The 20,433-nt window shown below is 42.8% G+C and overlaps 1 protein-coding gene across 8 annotated transcripts in view; it reads left to right on the top strand.

Moving 5' to 3' along the window:
* Nucleotides 1-20,433, top strand: part of BBX (BBX high mobility group box domain containing) — a 199,704-nt gene that overhangs the window by 130,765 nt on the left and 48,506 nt on the right. For all 8 annotated transcript variants that reach the window (XM_073306538.1, XM_073306507.1, XM_073306528.1 and 5 more), the window contains 3 exons: nucleotides 8,642-8,722; nucleotides 11,473-11,553; nucleotides 18,626-18,706. In XM_073306538.1, the coding sequence (XP_073162639.1) occupies nucleotides 8,642-8,722; nucleotides 11,473-11,553; nucleotides 18,626-18,706 (243 nt within the window). The remainder of the gene's footprint in view (nucleotides 1-8,641; nucleotides 8,723-11,472; nucleotides 11,554-18,625; nucleotides 18,707-20,433) is intronic.

Genomic DNA, 20,433 nt, shown 5'->3' with positions numbered 1-20,433 from the left:
ACTTACAAGGCTGTTGTGACAATTAGTTAAGATTTATAACATGGTGTGTGAGTGCTGCACTTCACCAGAATGCGCACACAGCCTTCCCCTGACTGGGAACCTAGCAGCTCCCAGGGATCAGTTATTTGGATAATTGTCCTTTGCAAAACTCTTTTAAATGCTGGCGTTTGCACTTCATCTCCAGCACAAGCAACTCGACTCTGCTTCTGAAGCAGGGGGCTGAAAGGTGGAAATCAAACTGAAGATCTCCTATTATGTAACATGAGCTCAGCGTGGGGTGTATTCACAAGAATGATCTCAGTTAACCCTTCCCAGAATCCTCTGGCGAGCGCGAGGCATAGCAGTATCATCGCTGTTGGTGTGTTTGGCCAAGGGTCCATGGTATGAAAACCCCACCCACGACAGTAAACAGACCCTGGGATTTAGGAACAAGTGTAGCTATTGAGACAGTAATATGGATTAAAATACTTCATTTTGCTATTTATTAAATCTAAAGTAAAGGAGTGGGAGATCACTAGTTCTATTAGTAAGAACATACGTTTCTTGAGGATTAACAGGGATATAATGATACATATCTGTTGAGCCTCACTAAATTATTCGACATACATTAACTTCCTTGTTAAATCTACATTAAATGAGGAACCAAGTGCTACTTATAGTTGCAAAAGCTGTGAATGGGTGGGAACAACGTGTATATGTATCAGTAGAGGAAGGGGAAAAAGAGAAATCAACAGTGGCATTTGCACAGTAGCTCTGTAATTTTCTGCCACCATCCCTGTGTTAATCATACTGCCACCTACATCCCTGTTTTCGTAATTGTTCAACCAACTACACTCTCTTTTCCACTCTGTTAAGAAAATTCAATTTTGCTCACCAACACAGTTTCTAAACACAACATTGAGCTTATTAGACAGGTGGGCAGGAGAACTTAAAGGTGGACACAACAAAAGATGTTTAATTAACTTGCAGTAGGCCCCCAGGTAGATTGCATCAGTTATGTTAAATGCTGACGCAGAGTTCTCCTCTGTCATCTCTTAAAACGAAGGGGAAAAGTTATAAGAATGGCCATACTGGGTCAGATCAAAGCTCCATCTAGCCCAGTATCCTGTCTTCTGACAGTGGCCTGTGCCAGGTGCCCCAGAGGGCATGAACAGAACAGGCAGTCATCAAGTGATCCATCCCCTGTCGCCCATTCCCAGCTTCTGGCAAACAGAGGCTAGGGACACCATCCCTACTCATCCTGGCTAATAGCCATTGAACTTGTTCTTCAAGTGTTTGCTCATTTCAGTTCCATTCTAGGTGTGAAAAGTCGTTGGAGATTTTTGCCTTCACGGTATCCAGAGGGTCGGTTGTGGCACCCCCGTGAGTGCCGAGCTCATGTGTTGGTATATTAAGTGCTGCCAACCCTACAGCCTCTCAGTTCCTTCTTACTGCCCGTGACGGTTGGTGAGAGTGCCTTGTCGTACATCGCAAGAGCGATAGCCGTTCTGTCTCCTTTGTTGTTAGTTGATAGCTACTTAGTTAGACCATTAAGTGTAGAGTAGTAGTTGAGGACTTAGAGTCACAGCTGGGACTTGGCCTTAGAGTGGGGCATGCCCCGTTCCCCAGACTTTAAGCCATGTTCATCTTGCAGCTGGCCGATGCCCATTTGTGACCCCCACGAGAGCTGTTTAAAGTGTTTGGGGGAGTCCCACAGAAAGAATAAGTGCAGGATCTGCAAAAAACCTTTTGCCCTCAAACTCAGAAGGAGCAGGGTATCCGCTTGAGGACCCTCCTCAAGAGGCTGCGCTTCACCCTACCTCCGAGTCCTCTCGGTCGGACTCCACACCCGGCATCTCGGCATCGGCGCGCAACGCACCACTGGCACCAGAGTCCACCTGGCATCGTTCCCCCTCTCGAATGCCTAAGAAGTGGTCAAAGTTGACGGGCCACCAGCACTACAGAAAAAGGGGCTTTGGGCAAAGGACCTGCGTCAGGCCGTGTGCTTGCACTGGAGCTGATCAGAGGTACCGCTGCGGTCGGACACCCTAGTCTAACCAGGGACCCACCTCCGACTCCTGGGAGCAGCAGGGGGTCCTGGCCCCTAGTAGAGTCATCTGCCCAGCTTTCCTTCCCAAGGTGGACTCGCAGTTTCATACGGAGCAGGACATCTATTTGCCTGTGTTTTTTCCAAAGCTGCATAAGTCGGAGGAGGAGCTCAGATTGCATTCCCTGGACATCAGGAGGGCGCTAGTCTTGTATGTTGAAGGGACCAAGCCATTCGCAAGTCGATGCAATTGTTCGTCACAGTGGCGGATAGGATGAAAGGTTCATCCAGTGTCCGCTCAAAGACTTTCTTCTTGGATCGCTGCTGCATTTGCTGCTGCTATCATCAGGCGAAGGTGCCACCTCCGGCGATTGTCACCCCCCACTTAGGGCGCAAGCCTCTTTGACAGCTTTTCTGGCCTAAGTGCCTATCAAGGAAATCTGTAGGGTGGCCACCTGGTCATCCGTCCACCCATTCACATCCCATTATGCACTTACCTAGTAGGTCCGGGACGATGCTGGCTTCGGTAGAACAGTACTGCAAGCCACTAGATTGTGAATTCTGATCCCACCTCTGAGGATACTGGTTGTGAGTCACCTAGAATGGAATCGACATGAGCAAGCGCCTGAAGAAAAAAACGGTTACCTACTTTTTCATAACTTGTTCTTCGAGATGTGTTGCTCATGTACGTTCCATTACCCATCCTCCTACCCCTCTGTCAGAGATGCCGGCAAGAAGGAACCGAGAGCGTGTAGGGCCGGCAGCACCTAATATACCACTCAATGGGACGCCACAGCCGGCCCTACGGATACCACTAATGCAAAAATCTCCAACGACTGTGCACATGGACGTGCACACACCTACAATGGAATGGACATGAGCAACACATCTTGAAGAACAACAGTTACAAAAAGGTAGGTAACCATTTTTCTAAATTACCTTGGGCTGCTCCTATTTTAGATGTTGGCTTGTCTCCATGGGAAATACCTCTTGTTTCAAATCTGACATCCCATAGATAATATCCTGTTAGTGGAATTTTTTGTTAGACTTATAGCAACACCTAGTGGCGTCAATGAGTTATTTCAGAGAAGTTCCTCTGAGCAGCAGTGCTGCAATTTTGCTCTCATTATTCCCCCTGCCCTCAGTCTATGTAGCCTATCATAATCTAATCTTGTAGCAGTCTAAGTTATTTACAGGGTGCCAATCACTGCAATTTCTTGAATTCTCTCTCTTACTTTAGGAAGAGGAAAGATGTGGGGAGAAGGGAGAATATGCGTAAAGGATAAGGATTCTTCTCTTTTGCTTCAGGTAGAAGAGCTGCACTGTGCTGTATAGGGGCTGGATCTTGGCTCAATTGATAACTACTAAGGGCCATGTTACCTGGGGTTTAAGTCATGAGTGATGGTCCAGTGTCAGTTGTGTGTTGCTGAGGATAATCTGGTACCGAGTTGGAGTGGACAAAAGAGAAGCAACAAACAAAAGTAGAGGGTTTCTACTTATAGCGGCATTAGTGATCACTATGACCGTTCTAGGCCATGACCAAAGACGTAAGTACTTCAGCACTGAACTCAGCAGGGCTACTCACGTGTAAGTTTTTGCAATGGTCTTACTTTCATTGCTGCAATTCCAAATTCATAGCTGTGCAGCTGAACTTGAACTTGGAAAAGCTGTTCTTGGCTTGGGACTAACTGAGTTTTGGGGTGGGAAATATTTAACAGAATTTTGTAAAAACCGCATTCTTAACTTAGGGGACTTCAAGGGGAAAAAAATCAGACTTGGTTTTTAATCACTTTAGTTGATTTTAATTATGCCTAAATCAACCCTGCAAGATGAGTATCAGTTCGGGCGTGATTGTCTACAACCACGGTTATTCCACAACCTCCAACAGTTGCTTTTCAGTAATTATTGTGTTTTTGTAGTGTAGCGCAAACAGTGTCAGGCCAGAAATTTTGCCTGGCCTCCTGCACCACTGTGTGCATAAGTGTGGGGTGACAAGGAACCTCTTCATTTCTCTCCCCTTGCATACCCTTCCAGGAACAGAGCACTTATGCAGCCCTTGTCCTGCATGGGGCTAGCCATGCTCACCACCCCCACATGGTTGGGGAAAGCAGGTATGGAGCAGACCCTCCTCCCACCTTTGCAAACTGGCCAGCAGAGTTCTGAGGCACGAGACTTCGTAGAACTTCTGCTGGGGGCTTCACACTGCCCTACATGTGGAGCTCTGCCTGAAAGGCAAAATTAAGCCCTTGGGAGACTTTTTCACACTGATATTCCACAGTTCTTTATTACAGCCAAACTTCACCAGTGGCTGGGGCATCGTGGCAGATGACTGAATTTTATAAATTTAATAAGTAAGGGACAAATCCTGAGGACCCTTTACTCTTGGCAGGCTCCCCATCAATGCAATGGGCTGAAATTAACTGACTCAGTGAAACGTCAAGGCGTGTGCATCACAAATGTACCTTTTTCAATCACTGTGATGATTATAATTGAGTTCCAATTATTTATGATACTCTGTCTTATACTAGCAAGTGTACTATGAGGTATTTTGTGAACCCACTGATACTAGACTGTGAAGTAACTGTGAAAAGTAACTGTGCAGAATAGAAAAGGAGTACTTGTGGCACCTTAGAGACTAACCAATTTATTTGAGCATAAGCTTTCGTGAGCTACAGCGTGGTGGGATTAACCTGAAATCATTTTGAGATCAATTTGAGATTTTTTGAACTAGAAATACAGATTTTAAAAAGGAAATTTTTTTTTCCTTTGGAGCTGCTGGAAAAGCAGCTTGTTTTCTCTCTGCTTTGGAGCCAGAGCTGAGACAAAAGGGGATTATCTTTGTGAATTGCAGGTTTTCTTTGCCTGGAGGCAGGGTACTTAACTCCTGCAGGGAAATTCACAGTCTTCCAACCCAGAGTTTTTCTTTCCCTAAAAGTACAGGGGGGGGGGGGGGTTCTACCCATTTGCCTGGAGACAAAAGTGGCAGGGGTTTTTTTTTTAGGATTTTATTTTTTTTGTTTTACAAGGAGCACAGGTTTGAAAAGGATTTTTTTTTTTTCCTTTAGGCTGCTGGTAAGCAGGTTTCCAGGTAGTTGGAGGTTTTTTGCTTTGATTTGGGCCCAGAGCAGAGACAAGGGAATTGTCTTTTTCTGTAGGCTGACAATCACTATCAGAGAATAGGTATTCTATTCCAGCACAGCAAAATTTTACAGCCCAGTTTTGTTTGTTTATTTCTAAACCTCGGGTGTAAAGTTAGTTAAAAACAGAGAGGTAAAGATGTCAGACACCAAGGCACTACACAAATTGGAGTTAGCCAAACTGGAGACAATGAAAGCAACCGAAAAAGCTCTAGAAGCTGCTCACAGGAGAGAAATGGAGGCAAAGGAGAAAGAAAGGGAGGCAGCGAAAGAGGCAGAACACCAAGCGGCTGCTCACAGGAGAGCTATGGAAGCAAGGGACAAAGAAATGGAGGCAAGGGACAAAGAACTGGAGGAGAAGGAAAAAGAGAGGAAGCTTGTGGAGGAGATGGAGAAGATAAAGGCTCAGCGGAATATCCCAACAAACCCTAGCAATCCTTCTCCAAGTACCACTTCCCATCCCAGAAAGTTCCCCACCTACAAGGCAGGTGATGATACTGAGGCCTTCTTAGAAAACTTCGAAAGGGCCTGCCTTGGGTACAGCATCTCTACCGACCAATACATGGTAGAGCTGAGGCCACAGCTCAGTGGACCCTTAGCTGAGGTGGCAGCTGAAATGCCTAAAGAACACATGAACAAGTATGAACTGTTTAAATCCAAGGCGAGTGTCAGAATGGGGATAACACCCGAGCATTCTCATTGGAGGTTCAGAGCCCTAAGGTGGAAACCAGACGTGTCATTTACCCGACATGCCTACCACGTTGTGAAACATTGGGATGCCTGGATATCAGGAGCAAGTGGTGAGTCTCCAGTAAATTTGCCCTTCATAATGCAAATGGAACAATTCTTAGAGGGTGTTCCTGAGGAAATAGAAAGATACATCCTAGATGGGAAGACCAAAACTGTAATCGAGGCAGGAGAGATTGAAGCCAGATGGGTGGAGGTGGCAGAGAAGAAGAAAACTGGTCGCAGTTGGAGTGGAGACCAGAAGGGACAACCCCAGACCACACCCTATTACTGGGGGCCGCCCAAAGCCCCACCTACCTCCCAAAGAACCCTCCAGACCCCTTATCGTCCCACCACCCTGTTCTCCAGCAACCCACCTCTCCCAAGTGACCCGTCAGCTGGACGATGTTTTAAATGTAACGAGCTGGGACATGTAAAGGCCAACTGCCCCAAGAACCCCAACAGATTACAGTTCATTGCACCAGAATCACACCAGAGGTCCGCAGGCCCAGATACCTCCCAGATACCCTTGGAGCGGAGGGAAACTGTGAGTGTGGGCGGGAAGAAGGTCACCGCGTGGAGGGACACCGGAGCACAAGTGTCAGCTTTCCATGCTTCCTTAGTGGACCCCAATTTAATCAACCCAGAGATCCAAGTGACGATTCAACCCTTCAAGTCCAACTCTTTCGATTTGCCTACAGCCAAGTTGCCTGTCCAGTACAAGGGCTGGTCTGTAGCTCACGAAAGCTTATGCTCAAATAAATTGGTTAGTCTCTAAGGTGCCAGAAGTACTCCTTTTCTTTTTGCGAATACAGACTAACACGGCTGTTACTCTGAAACCTGTGCAGAATAGAAAATTGCTATTTAGTGAGATTCTGTTGGAATACAGGTTATAACACTCAGGAATGGTGTTTTATTTAGGGAGCGATAACTTTTTTGAGAAGGCGAGGTGGCAGGAGGGTATCAAAGTAGCCTTGTGGGGTTGTTTGTGTAGAATCTCATTCACTTGTGGCAAATGAATTTCATTGATCATCTTGCGGGGAAAAAGGAGTCCATACGTGAACATAGGAGGCTAAATGAGCCGAGAGAGATCGTTGGCAGCAGGGTGATATCAGAATCCCAAGTCATAAATTCTTTGGCGATAACTGCTCTCTGTGCCTCGGCTGCAATGAGTAGATTTCAGGAGCAATCTCCGAAAAGAACAACCAGACGTTCTGGTGCCTTTTCTAGTCCTGCTTGTTTTAATGAATCCCCGTGCTTATAGATGACAGACACGTGAGTTCTCACAAATGTACATCCTTCACTCGTAAAGCTCCAGAGTCACACCACTTAAGCTGCTGGTGGGTCATTTTTTCGACTTATGCATAATATGAGCCCAAAAAAACACACTTCAGGGCTCTCAGCACCTTTCACACATTTAAAATGCCATTATAGAACAATACAACCAGCAGTCTCCCCTCACCTCCAATTCAAAAATTACCAACCAGTAAAGGGGGGGGTGGAGAATATTTGTATCTGGAAAATCAAGAAGGGGCCCTCCATGTTTTGGTGTGCAGCATCTGTTACTGATTGGCATTGGCAAATTTATTGTGGTGAAGAATTTAAGATAAATGCCCAGGAAATTGTCTTGTTTGTTTATAAAATACTTTCATTAAAATACTTTAAATCTTCTTCATGGATGAAATTGCATCTGGCATTTAAAAATTCTATGGGGGAGGATCCCTAAATCCTATCATTTAGAGAGAGAGAGAGTGTGTGCTCGCACGATACTCACAGTTCCACAAAGCCTCCTCAATTTTGATTGGCTGTTGATCAGCTTCCAAATGATCCATGTACATAATTTTACCATGCAATGCTACACACTTCTGTTAAGCTGCAGCTACAAGTCTCCTGAGACAGCAGCTATAACTCTTTACCCTGAAAAAATTGACATTTCATAAATATATTTCAAACTTAATATCCTTTAAATGGGACTTGTTCTCCTAAGTCACTTATATGCTTTTTAAAATCAAGTACAGAGCAATGCGTATTCAATCACAATAGCCTTTATTCTGACCCACAGAATAGTGTTTTAAATGTTCTATTTTTGTTACCTTGTTTTGTGTTAAGTGACTTTCAGTGGAATTTCTAAGTGGTCCTAAGTCACTTAAGCACATAACAAAAACATGGTATGAAATTTTTATATGCGAGCTATTCAAGATTTATGGTGGCTTTTAACTACTCATTTTCTTGCTTTTAAGTACTTAGTTGCATTTTTTAATGTTATAAGTAAATACACTTTTGTCACTTAGCATACTTAATCAGTTTTTGAAATGGTGTGGGTTGTGTTTTTGCTTTTGGAATAATCTAATTTTTTCTCCATAATGAATTTGCAAATAAGAGGTGTAGGAGTACCCACAGCATGACCAACAAAAGTCATATGTATGTTTAATTTGAGACGGTCTTTTTAATATTTGGTTTCATAAAACCTTTTGTGAAGTTTAAAAGCAAAACCAAACGTCGTATTTTGGGCCTAACTGCTGTTTAAACTATTGTGAGGTGTATTAAAAAGGATGCCATAGTACTGGCCTCACCTTTAATTCCATTCACTTCTGTGTACCCAGGATTATGAAACATCAGCTTGTCCATCTTCTGTTCAACCCTGCTTCTGAATACTGTTGTTGCTGCTGCACAGTGTTTCTTGTTACGAATTATTGCTGCTATCTTTGTAGGCACGTCATTGATGTTTTATTCCCTGTCATCACTATTTCAGGTTTCCTCAAGTACTTGCCAGTCTGATGCATCTAATTCTACTGAAGCGTGTCGGAAGTCACCATTGTTCCAGTTTGCAGAGGTGAGTTTCCAAAAGTAAAAGGATGATTTTTTCAAAAAAAAAATTTTTTTAAAGAAATCCCAAACACTTTAGCTGAAGGAGACAAGCCTTTACTCAAATGTTTTCAACCACATGCTTCCCTCCCCACATTCCCTTTTATTTATGGGTAATGGTCCATTACCAGTTGGGGAAGCCAGACTTGAGCTGCAGAAAAGTGTATATAGCACATGAGAGAAACCCTAAACACAGTGCTGTTAGATGTAGTGCAGGGATGCCCTAAGCTGACAAAACTCTTTACTTACAAGCCAAGGTTTTGATAGAGTTCTGTATAGTTAAATTATATATCAGCCAGTGTAACCATTTTAGCAGTTGACTCAGTCAAAAGTGATTGTACTGCTTCTGACAGCCTGAGGATGCTCCACAGTCTTCCTTTATTCTACAGCCACAGAGCTGACAAAACGCTCCGGGCCCATTCCTGCAAAGTCTTATATGCTTCAGTCACTATAGACTCGTGAATAGTCCCAATGAGGACAGAGTAAGTCTTGTGTGGATTAGGTCCTGAATTCTCAGCTGTCCAAGAAGGCAGACTTTGTACTATATATCCCTTTCCCTGCCTCCTTTCATTACATACCAGTAGCGCTTCCTTTTGGCTTCACATATGTCAGTTTGACACCAGAGGATGACTTCACTTGACTTCTTGAACATGTCTAAGTCCTTTGAGAGTCTGTCAATAAAGTGGGCTCTCTGTTGCTAACAGCCAGGAAGGGTCTCAGGTTAATAATCACCTGGAGTTTGTTAGAAATGCCAATTTTCAGGATATTGTAGTTTGGCAACAGAGTTCCCGTATAGGCTTAAACTTGGCATATATTGTAGCCCAGTACCAAAGTATTTGTGCATTCATTGATTTGTTGCAGGGTGAAATTTTCTTCTCATTTAAGTTTTGATATTTTGTAAGCACTACTTTAAAAATGTATCTTTTTGCATGCCTGGAGATTAATCTGTTGTTTTTGTGAGCTACCAATATAAGGTTATTAGGTTGAGTATTCAGTTGGACCAAACTGTTCAAAAGTTCTGTAGCTGCTATTGTTTGGTATGCACGGCATATACTGGAACATCTGCAGTAGATGCTATATGCTGCAAATGTCTTTTATGAATAGTACACAGTTCCCAAAGAACCTCAGCCCTCACTGAACATCCGTGGCTCATTTGAGTTTATACATTTTTTTCTGATTTGTTAAAATGATTGTAAAGAATGAAATCACACACAAATGTAAATATGTGAGCTGTGGAAATCTTGAGAACTGTAGGGGGCGTTGTGTGACTAAGTTCTGTACAGCTCTTGGTGGGTGGGGGGGAGGAAACCATAAGGGCTAATCTAAACCCATAAGCAAAGATATTCAGTTTAAGCAGAAGCGCTAGGGCCATATCCTTAGCTGGTGTAAATCACTCTAGCTCTACTGAAGATAATCAAGCTTTGCCAATTTACACCAGCTGTGGATCTGAGCCTTCTGTCTTCTAGTGCTAATAATGTTACCATCTCTTCCTTCACCCCCAAAGTAAATGAATGCTCATATCTTAACTTCAACCCACAAAACCCAAGGTTTCAAGCTAAAATCTCAGAACTCCTGAAATACATGAACAGACAGATCCTTTATGTATCAGGAAAGATAACAGCCAGAATAAAATGTATAATATTGAATTCTTAAAAGCTAATGGCTTCACTCTTGAGGGGAGGGGAAACTCAGTTTTCCAGCCAGTAATAAGATCACTTACCACCACCTTAAAAGTCCAGTGTCCATGGTGGTGAGGATAATAAATAAATATTCATCATCCAATATTTCTAATGTAGCATTTGCACAATTCCTACAAAACTGCGAAAATCACTCTACTCCATCTTTTTTTTTTATGGCTTTTTTATGGCCTTTTGCTTGGGGTTTCCTGGTAAGTCCTGGTAATATAGGGGAAATCACAGCTCACCTACTGACTGCACATTCATTTTGCAATGCCGTGGGCAGGAGGGATGTTGTGCAGGATTTTGTTAGGTGCTTTAGTTACAGTTATGCTGAGGCCCTGTGACCTCCCACTAAATCCCATTGGCTTTTCCTCATCCAGTGGCAGGGTAGGGGGCCAATCCACAGCCACATCTGCACATCCATCTTTTGTAAGGTGAGCAAGTTGGAAGCTACTCATATATGCTTCACCTCAGATGCCTATTTATTGGCATGTTTTAATTTCCTTGGAAATAAAACATGCTTCTGGTTACATTGCAGGCATCTGTGGCGGTAGAAAATAAATCGCTATACAAACCCAATGTAATCGGAATTTCAGATTAACAAAGTACAGCGTTTATGGCTACTGGTGTTTATCCAGTGCCTCACTTTGGTTTTGTGCAGCTGTTACCATGTCTGCGTTCATACACATTCCAAACTAAGTTGCTTATTGTGCTTTGTAAATGCCAGCATACTGCAGTGAAATACCTCTTTCACTGAACTCTGAAACATGAGGTGGTGTTACTTTTTTATTTTGCTATTTTGACTATTCAGTGAAGCAGTAAAAGCTCTTTAAAAATCATGGTGATTTTAATAGTGAAACTGATGTAAGTACTCCTCACAGATTACCTTTTACTAGCCCCTTAGGAAAGCCAAGTACTCTTTACAGTACAGTTATCTGCATGGTCTTGGATACAGGGAGTCTTCGTACATTTGGTATAAGACGTGTAGAATGTTGAAGCTAGAAATGACTGTCTACAAAAAAATCGTTTTTCCCTCCAGCTCTCTTCGAGCCCATCACAACCTGATGCCCCAGCGGCTGCAAAACAAACTGAGGAGTCGGCACTGTTTCAGTTTGCGGAGGTATAACAACTTAACTATTTTTTTTAAAGTGGGAGAGAGGAAAGGATATTGTTAATTATGACAGATCAGCCTTTGCAAGCGTAGCGGGGGGGATGGAGCTGTACAGGCAATATTCTGTATAACTATGCACTCCCCTTCTTCCTGCACCTCAGCTTAACTCTTTGCAGAAGCTTGTTGCTCCATTTTCTCTCTCTCTAACTGAGACAGAATCCCAGTTTAGAGCAGTTAGGTAATAGCTAAATGGAGGTCCACAGGCTCTGTAGCATCTAGGGGTAACAAATGCTTCCCTCCCAGCTCTCTGTTTTGGCCCACAAAACACACCACAGTGGACCAAACATTATCCTTCCCCAGTAAATAAAGCTAGAATAGCCCTGACCCGTATCCAAAGTGGCACAAGGAGAAAGGGACTCAGCCCTCACAGCAGACACATCTTTTGGTCCTGTATCCATCAGCTGCTGAGTCCACAGGGCTGTTTTTAACTCCTCTGTAATCTTCCCCCACCCTTTCCACTCTGATTGGCTCAGCTTTCAGAGCGTGAAGAGGGTATGACCTGTCAGGTTCGGTGATCACAATGAAAAAACTTCTTATAGTCTCAGGATAGCTACTGAGCATATCTCGTAACTCCTCCACCCCTTCTGGAAGTTCCTGGATTCTTCTTCCTGAGTTACCCTGGCCTGCCCTGCTCTCTGCACCTGTGCAGAGAGACAGAGTATCTGGATAAGATTCATGTCTCGTCCACCCCCACTACCTGTCTCCTGCTCCACAAGAGAAACAAGTTCAAATGCTGCAGTATAAAATATGTGGGTTACACCAGGTGGTCAAATAAGTAGCAGTGAAAGGAACAGGCCGTAAGTTCTCAGCACCATAATAGAATTGATTTGAGCCTTCTGCTGGGGAAGAATGTTGGCGTAGTAACCAGTGATCCAGGGAGAGGTAGGTTTCCTATTCAAACACACCGTACATAATACACCAGAACCCCACATACACACAAGCCGTGAAGTCAGGAATATTATGTGTCTTTCCATACTGAAGAACAGCTACAGACTTTCATTCCAAAGGGCTTCTTATTTTAGATCAAGGGAATCAACAAACAGAGGATGATCCAAAGTGTTTGGTGTGTGCCTCCCTTTGTAAGGAGCTGCAGCAGCTTGCAGAATGACATCCGCCTCTGCAGGCAGGAAGCATACACCTTACAAATAGAGAGATGCAGAGCAGAGCAAGCAAACCTCAAGAGTTACAAGGGCACATAATGCCACAGTGGATCAGTAAATAATGCACGTTAGACGACATATCCAAAAATACCTTGAACATGCGGCTAGAGCTTTTTTTTTTTTTTTTTCCTGCCACCTGTACTTGAATGTGTACATTATGGTGACCTATGGATAATTGTAACAGAATTCCCTCAGCTGTAGGAATATGTTGAATGTATTTAATAATACCTCCTTCCAGTCTACTTTGGGGAGTCTAGTATTGCTTGTGGAGCTAGGTGTTCGTAGTTTCTGTTCATTGAGCATAAGAACTGGCGTTGTACATGGCCCTGCACAGGTGCATTATGGACTCCAGGAACCCCCGTATTTCCTACTCATCACCCTTTCTCCTCAAGCCCTGTGTCTTCCTTTGTGTTAAGCTTTAAGTTAATTATGTATTGCCTGGCTATGATGGACATTAAGGACACATCATTACTAATAAGAGATCTAAGTGTAAAACAGTAGTTTACAGGTAACCATTAAGGGGCCAGAAAATGTCTGAATAGCAGTATCCTGGTAGGACACACAATAGCATGAATGTACAGTAGCTGTGAAGGACTTTCCAGATGTACTAAGTGTTTTTCTTGAATGGTTATAAATCAGATTGGGCAACTCTAGGATGAGACTTTTGAAGCTAGCACCAGGATTTGGATACACAACTCCTATAAATGTGAATACCACAATTGAGTTGTGTAGCTAAATCCCCTTGTCAGCTATTAAAATCTCTACCATCATTTGTGTGCTATCCAAATGACTCTGTTAACAACAACCTGTAGAACTGAACAGAATATGATCGCCTGCCTACAGAATTATCAAACCATCCTAAAAAAGTTAATAGATGGTTATATCTCTGATTTTAGGATTCCATAGAACCTCTATATGTATTCAGGTTTCAGAGTAACAGCCATGTTAGTCTGTATTCGCAAAAAGAAAAGGAGTACTTGTGGCACCTTAGAGACTAACCAATTTATTTGAGCATAAGCTTTCGTGAGCTCCAGCTCACTTCATCAGATGCATACTGTGGAAACTGCAGAAGACATTATATACACAGAGACCATGAAACAATACCTCCTCCCACCCCATTCTCCTGCTGGTAATAGCTTATCTAAAGTGATCACTCTCCTTACAATGTGTATGATAATCAAGGTGGGCCATTTCCAGCACAAATCCAGGTTTTCTCACCCCCCCTTTTTTTCCAAAAACCACACACACAAACTCACTCTCCTGCTGGTAATAGCTTATCCAAAGTGACCACATATGGAGAGTAGTCACTTTGGATAAGCTATTACCAGCAGGAGAGTGAGTTTGTGTGTGTGGTTTTTTGAAAAAGGGGGGGTGGGGGTGAGAAAACCTGGATTTGTGCTGGAAATGGCCCACCTTGATTATCATACACATTGTAAAGAGAGTGGTCACTTTGGATGGGCTATTACCAGCAGGAGAGTGAGTTTGTGTGTGGGGGGGGGGGGGGCGGAGGGTGAGAAAACCTGGATTTGTGCTGGAAATGGCCCAACTTGATTATCATACACATTGTAAGGAGAGTGATCACTTTAGATAAGCTATTACCAGCAGGAGAGTGGGGTGGGAGGAGGTATTGTTTCATGGTCTCTGTGTATATAATGTCTTCTGCAGTTTCCACAGTATGCATCTGATGAAGTGAGTTGTAGCTCACGAAAGCTTATGCTCAAATAAATTGGTTAGTCTCTAAGGTGCCACAAGTACTCCTTTTCTTTATATGTATTCATGTTTCCTAGCTTTTCTGTAGGAAGGTACCATAAGTGCGTTTAATGACACACCTACTTATGCGCAGCTAGTTAACTCAGTATACTGAAGATGTTGTGAGAAACAGTAGAAGTCAGGGGAACTTGGAAGGTGCATTTTATTGGTTAATTTGAAAGAGGGAGTTATTAAATGTAGGATCTGTTTTTTCTGTTGGAAATGTTAAAACCTCCCCTTACTCTGCTACACGTAGCTAGGACTTATTTTATGTTGGAAGAGAATAATGTCTGTTCCAGGCTGGCCTTGCCTCTGAAGTTTAGGACAATAATTTACTTCAAATTAGAGAGTTGAGAGAGAGAAATCTGGCCAGAGCCATAAAAACACTTTAGCACCAAGAAACTTTGTTCACCCAGAGATACTCCCCTGTGTCATGCCAACATCATTGCAATGCTAACTGCAGTGACTAACATCTTGCTACACAACACTGGGGAAATCATATGCAGCCTGGTTTCATCTAGGTAGTTCTGGGGGGAACACACAGCAGTATCTCTTTAAGCCCTTCTTTCTGCTGTTGGCTCTGCTTCTGGTTTTTTCTAATACAGGGCTTTTATTCACACAGGGAATCTTTGTCACATTTGACAAAAGTCCCATTCCTTGCTCTGCCACTTTTTCCTGTGGCCGGTCTATTAGTGCATTGCTGCCATTAGTAAGCTGAGTTATGGTAAGCAGTTTGCAGCATACTGCAATGAGCAATGTACAGTGCCACTAAAAAAAGGAGTGAAAGTAGATATTTAACCAGTAGTGGAATAGTTCTGTGAAATGATGTGAAATGCATTGTGAGCCAGTATGCCTGGGGATTCTTGGCAGCCGTCCCAGACAGCATTTTGTTCTGACTGGGTGTTCTTCATATGTTCCCTTTCTCTTTATTCCCTTCACAGTAGGAGTGGATAAGGCTGACTCTTTGTGAAAAGAGTGATCCCATCAAGTAGATGGGTCACTTATAATGGCCATCCCTTGCCCCGGGAATAGAATTCCCCTGTCACTCATAGACAGCTTATTATACACCATGGCATTCTTTCTTCCTGAGAATCCCAGTATGCCTTTCACCTTCTTGTTTTCACCAAGTGCTATATTTTTCAGTTAAAACTGATGATAGGGCTAATCAGGCCTGCCTGTTCTTGACCGGCCACAACAGGGGATGAGAGCCCTAGGAGTCGTGCAGCATGTCTGGATATACATGCAGATGCTATAGAGATATTTAAAAATCCGTAAGAAAGTCCCACGGTTCTGATTATATCACTGAATTAAGGGGTTTTCCACGGAAGGTCGTGATCTAGGCTCGAGGTTGGTCAGCAGACAATGGTTTGAGGTGCACTTGCTGGTGGTGGTTGGAGAGCTCTCTGGTCATGTGCTGCTGGCTGCTCTTCTCCTTTTTTTCATGTGAGGGAAATGGAGCAGATGGAAACACTTGCTCTCGAGGCCTATTGAATCTCTGTTTGGCAAATGAGAACAGATGGTGATGAACGCTGTGCAGTGAAGACTCGCAAGCTCCCCTTGGGTTTACTTAACTAAATTCTCATCTTTTATTAAACAACGAAAATGTTTCCAAGGAATGATGGCAATAAAATCACCAGGCTAATCACCTCAAAATCAGTACTCTTCTTTTAGCTGCTCTACTAAAGCTTTTCTCTAGACTAACTTCAAAACAAGTGCAGGCTAGCATCCTTGTTGCAGCAATGTATAATTTCCCTTTCTATTCCCTCTACTTGCAGTCAGCACACACAAATGCTTGGGGCGGAATTCATCCCCAGTGCAGCTTCACTGACCCACGTACAATCGACATAGAGACAACTCTTTACATTTTGTTTGGGTTTTGTGCAAAATATTTAAATCTAGCAATTCGAGGCAAAATGTCTATGAATTGGAGGTTAACCTAGCAGCGTGATATTTGTGTACACAATGGCTGATTCACTATTCCCCCTCTCTCCCTACTCCAAGTTTAGGAAAAAGCCATAATCTTCCGATATAGATTCATCATTATATAAAATAAGTAAATACGCTTATAGTATTAGTGTGAGTTAAGGCCTTAACATTTTACTAAATGTCTTAGTTACCCTGTACTCCATAGGCAACAAAAAGCGTACACTATGGCATAACATACCACCCATGCCAGAAATAGTAGCTAAAATATTGGCAATTATTGTGAAAGGATTCTGAGATAGTAAGATGATCCTAAAAATAAGTGTTTTTGTGGGATCAGAAGCCAACCCTGTGTATAAGAACTAACCATTCATGCTTGAGGTGAATGGAAATTAGGAAGGTGTGGTAGATACTGATAATTCTGTTAAAACTAGAAGATTGCATTTAACGAGAAGAGAGTAAAATTTGAGATCATTATTGGGAGCTGATTGATCCTTCTATCACATCCCAAGCCCAGCAAACATCTTCTCTGAGATAAATTCTAAACTTGCTGTGTTTCCTGGAGTTTGTTCTCCAAGTTGTTGAGTCTATTTCATGCTAAGGTAATATGTTGACTTCTCCTCCCACCTTGTAAAACTGTAACAACAGCTCTGCCATCATTTGGTTGTGAATGTCCACATCACAATTAATGATGTATTTCCACTCTGTTTGGTTTGCACATGTGGTGTCAAAAATCAGAACATGCCTCTGTGTGAGCTCATGTTCTGTTTAAGCAACGTGGAGTTACTTTTCCGGACCCCTAAATAGCTTTGAGGTTGAATTGAGGAGATCTGCCTTGTGGTTAATATTTTTATAATGTAAGTTACTATAGAAGAAATTAAAGAAACGAAGGCCCGGATCCTGCAAGCCAATCTGTGCAGGAGGATCACTGAGTACGCTCACTCGTTGACTATAATGAGGCTCTGTGTGCTTAAGGGGACTGCCTCTATGGAGCTCATTGCAGGATCAGGGTTTTAGACTAGAAACTCTTTGGGGCTGGGACCATGGCTATACAGTGCCTCGCACAATAGAGACCCAGTTTTGACTGGACCACCAGGAGCTACTGTAATAGAAGTAATAACTATTAATAAACATTAAACAAAAATAATGTTTGTGTGTATTTTAAACATAGGTGTATGGTGAATGAATGGCAGTAAAATGGGTGTTTTGTTTTTTAATTCCAGTGTATCCCCTTGAAACTGCAAAGTAAAGTAATCTATTCCAAAGGAAAAATGTGTATAAAAACACATTGAGACCCAGGAGTGGACAAGCTTGCAACCAAAAATTAGAGTGGCCTTGTATATCCCAAAAGACTGTGAATATAAATGTGTGTGTTATGAAGAAACTGTCTCAGGAACACCTGTGCCCTGAAAAACCAGTGTTAAGGGATGGAGTCTCTCATTCCAAACAATACCATTTAATTCTACAAAGCCAAGGTTGGGACAGCACAATGAACACTGATGCTCTCTGAGCAGTGTGACTGCCATTAGGTTAAAATGGTCTCTTTGCTGTGCCACCTGTAACAGGCAGACTAAGACAGTTCTGTGAAGTGGGCCACTAGGCAGCTGCTAAGGCAGGAATAACAGTGTCTATGTTAAAGGGCAAATAAGACCTTATTGATCTGGAAAACTTTACTTACTGAAAGCTTTCCTTTAACTTTAAAGGAATACATTGAAATTTGTACCCATCTCAAACAAACAATACTCTGTTTTAAGTAACCACACAGAAAGATTCCCCAAAGTTTCCAGTATAACTTTATACTTTAGCAAAAGACCCGCCTCTGCTAAGTAGCAGATGGGGTTTGTTTTTTGTGTGGTCCCTTAGGTGGTCACTGAAGTGATGTAGAAAAACCTGCATGGCTAGCATGTGTCATCTATGGAGGTCACAAATCCAATAAAAAATGTGGTTACGCACATAGGCCCAGATTCAGGAGAAAACTTAGGCACACGCTTATGTCCTGTTGACTTTCATGGAACTTCAGCACATGCGTAAGTGCTTCCTGAATAGGGATGCTTTCCTAATTTGGGGCCCAGTGTTTATACTGACTGTCTGCAATATCCCAAGAGAAGTTGAGGGACAGTTAGCCTTCCCCCCCGCCTCTTTCCCCAGTGACCCTGAAATGTTCTCTCTTCTGTTTGTTCAAAATGTAGATCTCATCAAATACTTCACAGCTGGGGAGTCCTGAGCCTGTTAAGCACTGTGGGAAGTCCGCACTCTTCCAGCTGGCAGAGGTAAGGTTCCTGTTACCATCATGATGTGAACATGTGTGCATATTTTCCCCAAAACACTTGGGCTTCACAAGTTAGTCTAGCACCAAACTCAGCTTTAGCAAACTCTAGCACCAAACTCAGCTTTAGCAAACTCAGCTTTAGCAAACAAAAAAAGGAAGCCTGAGTTGCTGTCATAGGGGATACTTACCGCTGACATTTTTTTAATTCATTTATGTTGTAAATATACATGGTCCCTTAGAAAGCAGGATCAGATTCCTGCCCTGGAGAACTCACAGTACAGCTCTGACAAAAACACAATTCAGCACAACAGGTACGGCAAGAGAAGGTGTAGATGATTTGTCACTGCGGATACCAAGGTCCTGATTCAGAAAAGTATATAGTCACACTTCAGTATGTGACTTTAATAGGACTTACGCATGGGGAATCCTTTCCTGATTTGTGGCCCAATTTAGGAAGCAAGAAGCAGGTTTTGAGGAATGTGAGGCTCTTTATAAAGAGTGGGGACTGCAATCCGTATCCAAGATTAAAATTACCATGTGAGTATTGGGCCATGATAAGTAAACTCGCTGAGATTTAGGTATTCCAGGCGCTACTGGAACTCCTTGATGCATCTGAAATGTCAGTTTGTTCGTTGTTGATAAAACATACCCCATCCCCTTGAAGTTTGGCTTGGATATTTTTGTTTTAATATGTCAAGAATCTACAAATTAAAGGATGTGTGCTGGGTTCCCTCAGATAAATAAGGAAAAGGGAACATTTCAGCATATTGTTTGTTTACTATGCAAGACCACAGCTTGCAGATTTCAATGCCCAGAATGGTTCGCTGACTCCCATCCAGTGGCATCCCAACACTCATTCTGCTGGAGAGAAATCTAGAAGCTAGAACCATTGAAAAAACTCTAGAATTTGGACCCACGTATCGTGGGGTTTTTTTACCCCTGACTGCATAACAGTAATGTTTTGTTCCTTCTTAGTTAGAAAATAAGGATACTAAAAAGATAAATTTTAAAGAAATATGCATGAGTGGAAAGAAGAGATTTGCCTTACCCTTTAGGCAGTCCCTAGGCTCCAGCAGAGTGCATGCTAGGGTGATCAGTTAGCAGGAGCTAGTGATCTGTAGGGGGATGTGACCTTTGCAGCTCTGAAAACAAGCCAAAAAAGCTTGTGAACACTAGAAGTGCGACAGGTTTCAGAGTAGCAGCCTGTATTCGCAAAAAGAAAAGGAGTACTAGTGGTACCTTAGAGACTAACAAATTTATCTGAGCATAAGCTTTCGTGAGCTACAGCTCACTACATCGGATGCATTCAGTAGAAAATACAGTGAGGAGATTTATATACACAGAGAACATGAAACGATGGGTGTTACCATACACACTGTAAGGAGAGTGATCACTTAAGATGAGCCAATACCAGCAGGAGAGTGGGGGGGGAGGGGGGAACCTTTTGTAGTGATAATCAAGGTGGGCAATTTCCAGCAGTTGACAAGAACGTCTGAGGAACAGTGGGGGGTGGGGAAAATGTGTTGAACTATCCCCTTCCTTTGCTTATTATAATGGCAGCATTCTGCACGTGATCTTAATGTTGTACCCCTTTAATAATAGTGAGCCTGATTTCACTGGAGTTACACCAGCATGGCACTGGAGTAACACTGTTGAATCAGGCCTGATGTTTGCATATCACCACTAGGTGAAGGTCTGGCACCTCTTAAGAAACAAATCCTTAGGAGT

The sequence above is a fragment of the Lepidochelys kempii genome, chromosome 1, assembly GCF_965140265.1.
Source record: "Lepidochelys kempii isolate rLepKem1 chromosome 1, rLepKem1.hap2, whole genome shotgun sequence".
Classification (NCBI taxonomy): Eukaryota; Metazoa; Chordata; order Testudines; family Cheloniidae; genus Lepidochelys; species Lepidochelys kempii.
Note: the sequence above shows the minus strand (reverse complement) of the source record. Positions and strands in the feature narration are given on the sequence as shown.